This window comes from Desmodus rotundus, chromosome 1 (assembly GCF_022682495.2).
Source record: "Desmodus rotundus isolate HL8 chromosome 1, HLdesRot8A.1, whole genome shotgun sequence".
Classification (NCBI taxonomy): Eukaryota; Metazoa; Chordata; class Mammalia; order Chiroptera; family Phyllostomidae; genus Desmodus; species Desmodus rotundus.
Genome location: NC_071387.1, coordinates 65,388,954 through 65,401,161, shown reverse-complemented (window position 1 = coordinate 65,401,161; position 12,208 = coordinate 65,388,954). Strand labels below are relative to the sequence as shown.

At 43.0% G+C, this 12,208-nt stretch overlaps 1 protein-coding gene across 3 annotated transcripts in view; it reads right to left on the bottom strand.

The window, feature by feature from the left end:
* The window catches only part of ADAMTSL1 (ADAMTS like 1), an 892,695-nt gene continuing 880,487 nt past the window's right edge, over nucleotides 1-12,208 (bottom strand). For all 3 annotated transcript variants that reach the window (XM_053924703.1, XM_053924704.1, XM_045193737.2), the window contains 3 exons: nucleotides 5,032-5,141; nucleotides 4,041-4,261; nucleotides 1-2,516 (listed from right to left, as the gene is read on the bottom strand). In XM_053924703.1, the coding sequence (XP_053780678.1) occupies nucleotides 2,410-2,516; nucleotides 4,041-4,261; nucleotides 5,032-5,141 (438 nt within the window). In that variant the 3' untranslated portion in view covers nucleotides 1-2,409. The remainder of the gene's footprint in view (nucleotides 2,517-4,040; nucleotides 4,262-5,031; nucleotides 5,142-12,208) is intronic.

Sequence of the window (12,208 nt, the reverse complement as noted above, 5' to 3'; positions counted from 1 at the left end):
GAGGAGGAAGTGCCTCCTTCCACATTATTCAGCAGTCCTAATAATCCTGGGGTGCTGCTGAGTCACAATTCACAGAACAAACAGTAAACGAACATTCATCTCATGCAAGGAGCATGCGGCTTCCTACCCCAAACCCGGGTCCTTCAAGCTTGCTCTGAAACCCACTTCCAAAGGGTCCAATCTGGCACATGGCAGAGATGGACACCTGCTTTGTAGGAAATGTGAATATTGGCCACTGGTTTTCAATAGCTATTGAACTAGAAATAATCAGCCACATTAGTAGAATAGAATTAATAGAATTTGTCTTTCTTCATTCCATGTGTAACTACTGTGTCACAAATGAATTCCCTCTTATTGCCCCATCATGCCATGTTAGTTTGCACAATGTACTCTGTACACAGTGAATGGATCCAGAATTAAACATCAGGTTCTATTAAAAATAGGAACAATACAATAATCACCACTGAGTTCACAGGAACACACAACTGCAGAAAGTTACTAAAATGTCCCTCAAATACTATGTTTTCTGGATGACAATGTACAATTATTAATATTGCACTTTTTTATACAAGAAATCCTAATAAATATTCACAAAAGATATACAGACATAGAAAACATTCTCTTTTATTTTAAATAAACATTACATTGATTTTTTAGTAACATGATTCCTTAGAGCCCATTTTTGTGCTGAGGAATAAAGAAGCTTGCCTCACGGTCCACAGTGCACCTGGGGAGAGCGCGGTGTAACATCTCTCCCCCTCAGCGCTTCCCTCCAGGCTGGCTGGAAACGTGCCCTGGTGTCAGTGGTGGCCCCGGAGGGGGTGGTGCTTCACAGGTGTGGTATGTGGGGGGTGCTTCACCTGAAGGGTGAGTGGCTTTGGCCACCCTGCCCTGCCATGACTATTAAACTGTGGCCACTCAGGGGGAGGCGGCCAAAATCACTTGTCCAAAGCCACTTGCTGAGTGAGTCATTTGCTGATCACCCAAATTGGTATATATTGATGTCTAGTAGTTCATTGTGTGTGGGGAATGGGTTGAAAAGCCTTTGAGGATGGTCCTGGAAACTTTAGTTATCCTTTGGCTTTGCCAGCACACCCCATCACCTTGTCCCATCACCCCACCCCAGCCTGCTCTATGGATAGGAGGGCAACTCTCACTGTGAAAGCCCGCTGTCCACCTCATGCCCTGGCCAGCTCTGGAATGGAGTGGTTGCTATGACCTGATGGCTGCTCTCTGGCTAGCTGATTAATAAATTGGTTTTTGAACACTGACTCTAGTCCCTGGCTCCTTAAGTGGGGCAGCATAGGCCATCCAGGCAGAAAACCCAGCCTTTTCATGTTTAGAATGCCCCGGCTCACATGAGCAGTGAGTTCCAGGTCGGGGGACTCGAGACGTAGACAAAGAGATGCCAGGGGTGGTTCTGCCATGGGTGTAGAGGCAGAACGTTCACTGAGACAGCGTGGGGAGCAGGGACTCCTCTCCACCCCATGGAGCGCAAGTCTCCCACTAAAGCCCGAGCCTCTGTGAGGGCAGCAGAGCTCTGAGCATCCCCTCCCGAGACTACAAAGACCCCCACACACAGGCAGGGTTCAGAGCCCATCTGCGAGCCTCCTGCCTGCTCCTTCCTCCCCTGTCTCCCTCCACTTCCCCACTGAGGATCATGCACAGGCTTCTTTTTGCTTCTGTCCCCTCTGCCCTCGCTACTTCATTCTCTGCACTATGCACTTTAGGCCTACTCGGATTGTCTCCTCCTTTACTCCTACATGTCCAACTTTTCAGTTCTCGTTGCTCTGTGTCCTCCACCCCCAACCAGAAGAGCTGAGTTCTAAGCTGGTTTCTGCCTCAGCATGCTGTCCCCTCTCCCTGCTTGCCCTTCCCGAGGCCGAGGGGCAAAGGCAGAGGGGCAAAGGCAGAGGAGGAGACAGGGACAGCACATTCCTGCATTAACAGTGCACCACCGGGAAAGGCCCAGTTGCTTGTCCAATGTCTGGACCAATGCTTTGCAAACCATCTGGGCCCCCTGCCCTCCTGTCTGCTGGGAGCTCTGGCTCCCTGCTGTCCCCAGGGGCTGTGCCTGCCTTTTCCTAGGTCTCTTCAAGACCCATGTTTGGGAGGCAGCCAGCTTTGCAGGGAAACCCCTGCTGTCTGGCCTGGTCAGCTCTGCAACCTCCTTTAGACCTCTGTCCTTGTCCTTTCCCAACATCCTGTCCTCCATGTAACTGAAAGAGAAGACATGCTGAGGTCCTCATGTCTGGGGGTGTGGTGGGGGAGGGGGTTGGATGAGGGTGTGTGGTTGGGGGCAGGGAGGGGGAAATAAATAAATAAAATGAAGAAAGCTTAAGTTCTGTTCAAGGTGGTTGCGTGAGTCCTTTGTGTGGCCAGGGTGGAGTTCTTCCCTGTGCCCCGTCTTCACGCTTTGCCACAGGTTCCACAGCAGCGAGACTTGAATTGGCTGAGTTGGCACAGTTTGAGCTGTTTCACCTTCTCACAGTACCTGGTGGTATCCCTGCACTCCACTGGGAAAGAAGGATGGGGTAGGGGAAGGGGACAGAAAGGCAACATGAAACAGAGGCTGTGGGCACCCGGTCTGCCCTGGGCACCAGATTCCTGTGATGGAGGGGCCACTGCTGTCCTGCTCCTCTGGGCTGGCCTTGCTTCAGCAGGCCTCAGTCACTTGCCCCAGGCTGCCAACAAGCTGCAGCTGCCCCTGAATGGCAATGGTGAATGCTGGGGCCCTGCCCTAAGGCTGCTCTGCTACTTTTCTGATAGCTCCCTCCCTTCCTGAGGGGGTGCCTGTTATTTCCCTCTGTAGGACAGCCTCACGTCCTAGGCCAGCTTGCCTTCTCACATGGTATTTTAGTTAGGTGCCTTTCCTCCTTGAGATGGTTCCCAGAAAGACTAGAATTTGTTCCACTTCGAGGTAGCACATTAGTGAGGCCCTAGTTGATGGCCACACCCCTAGAGTGAGAGCTTTCCTTTCCTGGGGAAGCTTCAATGTCTTGCAGTCTCCACCTAAGCCCCTCTACACCTTCTCCAGGCCTTAGCAGAAGACCATGGCATTCTAGTTCAGTATTGGCAAAGACTAGATGGCTCCTCACTATCGGTGCTGATCTGGGTTGTGGACACCTGACTGACATAATGAGTCTGCTACTTTCTTTGAACATTGGTGCTGAGTGTGGTGAACTTCTACCACAAAGATGGGTCAGCACCACACAGGAGGACAAAGACCACCCCTCCCAGTGTAGAGAAAGCAACTGGAACTGTGGGCCCCCCCAGGCACCCGCCTCAGCCCTGGGACTCTGATGCTTAGTGAGGCCCTGTTGGGAGAAAACAGTGCTGAAACAAGTAAAAATTTCCTATTGCTTGCCTCATGCTTTGCCTTCCCTGTGGGGACGCACCCCCAATTTGTTTTGGGTCCAGAGGAAGAAAAAAAAATAGATCCCCACCCAATAGGGATATAAATGCTGGAGTTAGGCTGAGGAGGATCAGACCTGAGGGAGGCGGGCGTGAAGGAGCGTCAATCTCAAGGGCAGGGCTCAGTCTGGTCTGTGCCGTGGGGCCCGGGAAGAGGGAGGTCATCAGCAGGCCCTTATTCTGTGAGAAGCAAGCTGTGATGGGTGCAGGGCCTGTTAAGCAGAAGGCTCTCTGCGTGCTGCTTTACTGGGAACAGTGCTTTCTCTGTAGTAGCCTTCCCCCAAAGAGCCACTGTTTAGTTGTTACCTGTGGGCACCAGCCAAACGACTACTGGTGAGTTGGAGGCTGATTTCATTTGGCACTTGGCCAACAGCACCTGGCTCTCTCTCAGGGCCAGGAGGGAGCCCTTAGGGCACACCCAACCATCTTTTGTGGCCTAAATATGTGTACACACATGCTTGCACACACCCATGCACCCCTCTGAAAATACCTAACTCTAGACCTAGCTCACAATTTTTGGGAAGCCTGATCCAATGCCCTCTGCTCAGGCTTGGGCCCAGGGACTGTTCTCTGCACCTGACGCCCCTCGGGGCATTTGCAGAAGGCTCTTTGGGATTGGGACATACTGTTTTCACATGGGGTGATGTTGCAGCGCTGCCAGTTAGCAGGCCGGGGTCCCCAGGAGCACAGGTGCTCAGGCACTGCCTTGTTGGTGCGGGCATGCACACACTCCACCCGTCGGGATTGGAAGCCATAGTTGCCGCAGGTTGCTGTGCACAGGGTCCACAGGCTGACTCTCCAGTGTACGCTGCAGGCTTCTGACCAGCAGTTCTGGGTGCTCACGGGCCTGTAAGAGGAGGGTGGCAAGGTTAGAGTCTGCCTCTGTGGGGGCTGGAGCCAGATGGGGTGGGGGGGCAGATGTGAAAACAATGCTGCAAACCCAATAATTATGGGTAACTCAAGACCTTCCTTCCAGTGCTACCAGACCTGGGTACTTAAAGGCTGTAATATCTCAGAAGGCCACTTCCTCTAACTGGGACTCCATCTGCTTGTCTCTACAATGTCTGACTCACTGCAGGACCTGAGAATGAGCTCTGCCCAGAATGTGGGTTGGCAGAGGCAGAGCCTGGAGCTGGTCTCAGGGACTGGGGCCTTACATGAGGTGGTGGGCCCTCACCCCAGGGGAACACGTGCAAGGAGATATGACAGGAAATGGGGGCTGGATAGGGACAATAGGTAGAGACCAAAGGACAAAGGCCCTCATGGCAATATAACTTCTAGAGGGAGGTCAACAAGAGTGAGGGGCTGTTGGAGCCCTTAAGGTCTGGGTGGCCACTTTGTGGACCTGACCTCCTGCTCACCCTGGGGCTAGTTCAGGTCTTGTGGTATCAAGTTTCCTTCAGAGGAACCTGTGCACTGTTCATCTCCAGGAAAGGAAAGCCCAGCCTGGCCCATTCAAGTGCAAGGAGGCCAGTGGCCTAGGGAGAACTGTGGTGAAAGGGAGGGCATGTGAACTCTGGGCCTCTGGGATACTGGAGGAGAAACATTCATTCACCATCACCTTTCTGTGATATTGACACAGGGGCTGGGGAAAGGAGGTCCATGGTTTTCTCTTACCTCGGAAGGGCGCTGCACTGCTCTGAGGGCAAGGTGATGCCATCCAGTGTCTGGCAGAAGACTTGTCTGTGTTGCACAGCTAGGCGAGGCCCGATGCAAGGCCCATTGCACTGGGAAAGAGAAACACGTGACATATGCACCTGTAATGTTAGCCAAGTCCAGGGGGAGGCTGCAGTCCTCAGGCTGCATGGGACACAAGTTCAGGGTCTTGTGTGAGGCTTTCAGATCATTCATCATGCCTATTTTGGGGCCTACTAAAAAATGTTCACTGGCATGTTTTCTTCGTGCCACATGGAATGGTCAGCTTTCCTGTGGCCTGTGAGCATTCTGCTGAAAAATGGCGGACGGTAATGTGGAGCCAGCCAGAGAATGTCAGCCCCTCCCAGATGAAACATGTGAAAGATTTCTTGGCATAATGTGCCAGGAATGTGTTGGTAACTTTTAGAGGTAAAAATCTCTAAAGAAGCCCCTCAGTCTCTCTTTTAGTCCAAAGAGTAATTTGGTTTATTGTTTCTTGCTAAATTCCTTCAAGTAACCAAGTCCATTACTTCTTTCCTTCCTTTGGCTTCATTTCTCAAGGTTAAATCCAGGAGGGCTGAACAAAAGCAGACTTGAGTATGTATAGTTAATCCCTACTTATATTCTCTTGATATGTGCCCATGGAGATTGTTAAGCTTTTCCTAGAGTTGGCAGGGCCAGAGTCTATCACAGTAATACCCTTAACAACAGTGTCTGTAAATACAAAAGCAGCTGATCCTTAGCGACATCTGCTATTTGAGTAAGAGGACAGATATCCCTTGGAGGTCACTTTAGAATAAACAGTCCCTAACTTGGGGGTCTTTGGACTTCCTAGGAGACCACAGGGGAGCTGTAAACCCTTAAAATTATAAGCAGAAGTCTTGTGTTTATTGACATTTTTCTAGCAAGAGGCTCTAGCTTTTATCAGATGTTCAAAGGATTTCAAAGGTTAAGGGCCACTGAAGGAAAGGATTTTAGGTAAAGGTTGTCTCTTAGGTCAGGCAACCATGGCCAAAGCCAGTTACTGCTCCTTGTGCTATAGCTGAGTATACCAGGGTCTTGTCTGCTTGTCTGACCAAATGATGCTAGAAGGTATGAACTCAGACCATAAAGAAAAGGGCTCTGAAGGGTCCAGTGTCATATTGTTCACAAAGGCACAAGAGGGTTAGGGGAGATATAAAAATGCCCCTCAACACCAACAACTGGGAGTTTTTAAAAAATGTGATAAAGTAGATACATAATTTGTTAAAATTTATAATTTTAACTATTTTTATGGGTAAAATTCAGTGGCATTAAGTACATTCATATTGTGGTACACCATTAAAATTATTCATCCCTAGAACTTTTTCATCATCCCTAGCTAAACTCTGTACCCATTCAACACTAACTCTCCATTACCCTTCTCCAAGTTTCTGGTAACCTCTCTTCTACTTTCCGTTCCTATGACTTTGAATACTCTAGGTACCTCATTTAAGTGGAATCTACAGTATTTGTCCTTTTGTGTCTGGCTTTTTTCACTTAAATTGATGTTTTCAAGTTTCATCCATGTTCTAGCATATATAGTATTTCTTTTTTTTAAGGCTGGGTAATATACTATTGTAAGTAAATACCACATTTTGTTTATCCAGCCATCTCTTCACAGACATGTGGGTTGTTTTCATTTTTGGATATTGTGAATATGCTACCATGAATATTAGTGTACAAACATCTTTTCAAATTTCTGCTTTCAGTTCTCCATGTATACCAGAAGTAGAGTTGCTGGATCATAAGGTAATTCTATTTAATTTTTTGAAGAACCTCCATACTATTTTCCATGGCAGTTGTGCCATTTCATAATCTCACCAACAGTGCATAAGGGTTCCAATTTCTCCACATCTTGGTCAACACTTGCTATTTTCTGTTTCTTTGATAATAACAATCCTAAAGGATGATAAGTTATAGGAGACCATTCTGTGTGGCATGGGCCCAGCTCCCACTCAGAAAGACCAGTGGGGAGCGAGGTCCGGCACACAAGACCCACACCCACGTATAGGTTCTCCTGTGGGGAATCAGGCCTGCATTGTACCTAGGCCACTATGAGGCTTGCTTTTGCTAAAACTCCCCCACCCTGATTGAGGCAGCAAACATTTATTGCGTATCTTTAAAGTAACTTCCTAAAATCTATGCTAAACCTTCCAAGAACAGTGCATAACCAGTTTAACCACTTTTCCCTTTACATTTGCAAATATCCTTCCTTTTTGATGTAATTAGCAACATCCTCTCCTTTGTTTTCTGTAAAAGGTAACCACCTAAAGTGAACCTGTGCACCTGTGCATATTAAATGAGGACCATCCTCAATGTAATGTGCCCAGAAAAGCAATAAAAGCCGTCGCTCTCCTCTTGAGAGAGTGGCTGTGCGGTTCCTTTTTCTTCACAGGACTTGGTAGTCCGTGTGAATTTGTCTCGTCTTAGCCACAACACACAGATCCCATGGGCCAGGATCCACATCAATAAGTGGTTTGCATTCCCTAATTACTAGTGGTGTTCAACATCTTTTCATTTGTATAATGACCATTTGTATATCTTGTTTATAGAAATGTCTGTTCAAGGTGTCTTGTTTTCTTCTTGAGTTGTGGTTCTCTTTAAGAGAATGTGATATTAATCCTTTATCAGCTTTATGATTTATAAATATAGTTGACCCTGGAACAACACAAGTTTGAACTGTGCTGGTCCATTTATATGCAGATTTTTTCAATAAATACCTGCACTGTTTTTGATCTGTGGTTGAGAGTCCATGGATGTGAAGGGTCGACTGTATGCATTGAGCTACACCAATTTATACAGGGCACTTGAGCATCTGAAGATTTTGTTATCTGTGGGAAGCGGTGGGTGGAGGGGCTGTCCTGGAACCAATACTCTGTATATACTGAGGGACAACTTAAGTTTGGGGGGAGACAAAAGTTATAAATAGATTTTTGACTGTGTGGGGAGTGGGCACCCTTAACCCTGGTGTTATTCAGGGGTCAACAGAATTTTCTCCCATTCTCTGTTGGCTTTTTTTTTTTTTACTCTGTTGATAGTACCCTTTGATGAAGAAAAGCTTTTAAATTTGATAATATCCACTTTATATAATTTTTCTTTTGTTGCCTTTGCTTATGGTGTCAGCTCCATGAAATCACTGCCAAATCCATTATTATGAAACTTCTCCCTTCCCTGTATTCTTCTAAGAGTTTTATACTTTTAACTCTTATGTTAAAGTCTTTGATTCATTTTGTATGTGGTAAGGTAAGGATCCAAGTTCATTCTCTTGTATGTAGATATACAATTTTCCCAGCACCATTTGTTGAAAAAACTGTCCTTTTCCCATTGAATGATCTTGGTGCACTTCATCTGATCAGATATAAAGAGTTCGTTTCTGGGCTCTCTATTCTATTCCATTGCATTGGCCTACATGTCTGCCTCTATGTCAGCACTATACTGTTTTCTTTTCTGATTTTATTTTTGGAGATGGAGAAAGAAGGGAGATAAAGAGGGAGAGAAACATTGGTAGGTTGCTTTTCACATGCATCCTGTCCAGGGACCAAAGCCATAACTGAGGCATGTGCCCTGACTGGGAATCAAATCGGCAACCTTCTGCTTTGTGGGACCATGCCCAACCAACTGAGCCACTGGGTCAGGGCAGCACTATCCCATTCTAATTACTAGTAACTTTGAAATCAGGAAGTGTGAGATCTTCAACTTTGTTCTGCTTTCCAAGATTGTTTTGGCCATTTGGGATCCTTTAGGATTTCATATGAACTATAGGATGGATTTTTCTGTTTCTGCAAATAAAGTCATTGGGATTTTGACAGGAATTGCATCAAATCTCTTGGTTAATTTGAGCAGTGATGACATCTTAACATTAAGTTTTCCAACCCATGAACACAAGATGTCTTCTCATGTATTTGTGTCTTCTTTAGTTTCTTTTATCAATGCTTTTTAATTTTTAACATACAAGTCTTTTGCATCCTTGGTTAAGTTTACTCCTTAATATTTATTATTTTTGCTATTATGAATTAAATTGCTTAAATTTTCTTTTTGGATTGCTCATCATTTGTTTATAAAAATGCAACTGATTTTTATGTATTGATTTTGTATCCTGCAACTTTGTTGAATTTGTTTATTAATTCTAAAACCTTTTTTTTGTTACTAGGATTTTTGGGGCTTTTATATGTGAGATCGTATCATCTAAAAACAGAGATAATTTTACTTCTTCCTGCCCAACTTGAATGGCCTGACTTTTCTTTTTCTTGCCTAATGCTCTGAACTTCCAATACTACGTTGAATGGAAGTAGTGGATATTGTGTTCCTGTCTTGTTTTTCATCTTAGGGGAAAAGTTTTCTGTCTTCACCATTGAGTATGTTGTTAGCTGTAGGTTTTCATAAATGGTTTTTGTTATTTTGAGGTGGTTTATTTCTATTCTTAGTTTCTTGAATGTTTCTTTTTTATCATCACGAGAGGGTGTTGAACTTTGTCAAATGATTTTCTGGTATCAATTGAGATGACCATGAGTTTTCTCTTTATTCTGCTAATGTGTAATATCACAGTGATTGATGTTCATACATTGAACTATCCTTACATTCCAAGAATAAAGCCTACTTGTTCATGATGTATAATCCTTTTTGTATGCTGCTAAATTTGGTTTGATTGTATTTTGTTGAGGATTTCTGCATCAATAATTAGTCTTTAGTTTTCTTTTCTTGTACTTCCTTTGTCTGGTTTTGGTATCAGGGTAATGCTGGTCTCATAGAATGAGTTAGCAAGTATTAGGATTCCCTCCCCTTAAATTTTTAGGAAGAGTTTGAGAAGAATTGGTGTAAATTCTTTAAGTATTGTGCAGAATTCATCAGTGAGGCCATCTCACCCAGGGCTTTTCTTTGTTGAGAGGTCTTTGATTACCGATTCATTCTGTTTACTAGTGATAGATATATTTATGTTTTTATTTTTCATGATTCAGTCTTGGTGGGTTATGTGATTGTAGGAATTTTTCCAGTACATCTAGGTTATCCAATTTATTGGTGTATAATTGCTCATAGTACTCTCGTAGAATCTTTTTTATTTCTGTAAAATCAATAATGTTACCACTTTCATTTCATATTTAAATAATTTGAGTCTCCTCTTTTTTTCTTAGTCAATGTAGCTAAAATTGGCTCTATTTTAGATCTTTTGGAAGAACCAACTTTTGGTTTCATTGATTTTTCTCTACTGCTGCTCTACTTTTTATTTTACTTATCTCCACTCTATTTTTCATTTCCTTCTTTTATTTCCTGCCTTAGGTCATAAATTTAGTTTGTTGATGTGAGATCTTTCTTTTTTAATGCAGTTATTTACAATTACACATTTTCTTTTTAGCACTGTCTTATCTGCATCCCATATTTTCACTTGTCTTAAGGCATTTTCTAATTTCCCTTGTGATTTATTCTAAATGAAAATGGAAATACAAGAACAACATAATAAAACTTATGGGATATGGCTAAAGAAATTCTAAGAGGCAGGTTCACAGCAATAAATGCCTATATTAAGAACCAAGAAAAATCTCACACAATCTAACTTACATCCTAATGAACTATAAAAAGAACAAATGACCCAGAGTTAGAAGGAAAGAAAGAAAGATCAGAGCAGAAATGTATGAAATAGAGATAAAAAGACAATAGAAAAGATCGATGAAACTAAGGGCCACTTCTTTGAAAAGAGAAACAAAATTGACAAATCTTTAGCTAGACTCACAAAGGAAAAAAAAGAGAACTCAACTAAAATCAGATATGAAAGAAGAGATGTTAAAACTGATACCAAAGAAATACAAAGGATCATAAGAGACTACTATATACAATCATGTGCCAACAAATAGTATAACCTAGAAGACATGGATAAATTCCTAGAAACATATAACATATGAAAATCTGAACAGACTGATTACTAGTAAGGAGATTGAATCAGTAATTTAAAACCTCTCAACAAACAAACATATGGGACCAAATAGCTTCACTGGGGAATTCTATCACCAAACATTTTAAAAGGGTTAATACCAATTCTTTTGAAACTCTTCTAAAAAATAGAAGATGAGGGAAAGCTTCCAAATGCATTTTACCAGGCCAGCATTACCGTGACACCAAAACTAGACAAAAACACTACAAGAAAAGAAAATTACAGGCCAGTATTCCTGATGAACATAGATGTAAATATCCTCAACAAAATACATTCATACCTTGGTTCTCGTTGGCTTCAGAACTTGTCAAGCCCTGTACTCATTGCATTTTTATGAGAAAAAATGTTTCAGCACTCAACGCTTGCTCAGGATTCATTGCACTTGCTAGAACTTGTATGAGTATTAATGCCGCTAGAGAAAAATGCTTCGTCACTTGTTGCTTGCTCAGTACTTGGTTTTGGCACTCATCATGAGTTCTAGGATGAGTTAATGACGAGTACTGAGGTACCACTGTATTAAGAAACCTAATTCAAGAATATATTAAAAGGATCATACATTATGACCAAGTAGGAATTATTCCAAGGAGGTAAGGATGTTTTAACATCCACATATCTGTCAATGTGATACATCACAGTAACAAAAGGAAGGATAAAAATCACATGAACATATCAATAGATGCAGAAAAAGTATTTGACAAATAAAACATACATTTATGATAAATAAATTCAATATACAGTTATGATAAAAAACTCTCATATGACAAGCCCACAGTTAACATTTATACTCAACAGTGAAAGGCTGAAAGGTGATCTTATAGGAACTGGAGAAGGATGCCCACTCTCTCCACTTACAATTGCATCAAAAAAGATAAAATATATAGAAATAAACTTAGTGAAAGAGGTGAAAGACATACACCTTGAAAACTATAAGACATTAATGAAAGAAATGAAAGAAAACATAAATGTTTTTTATTGTTGTTCAAGTACAGTTGTCTCCATATCCCCCCCTACCAATTCTCCCCACCCCAGCCATACCCATCTCCCACCCTCAAGAAAACACAAATATTATATGAAAAGATATTCCATGTTCATGGATTTGAAGAAATAATGTGTTTTTAAAATAAAATGTACTGTCCAAAGCAATCTACAGATTTAATGTAATCCTTTCCAAAATTCCAATTTTTCTTTTCTTCTTTTTTATTGTTGAAATAGAAC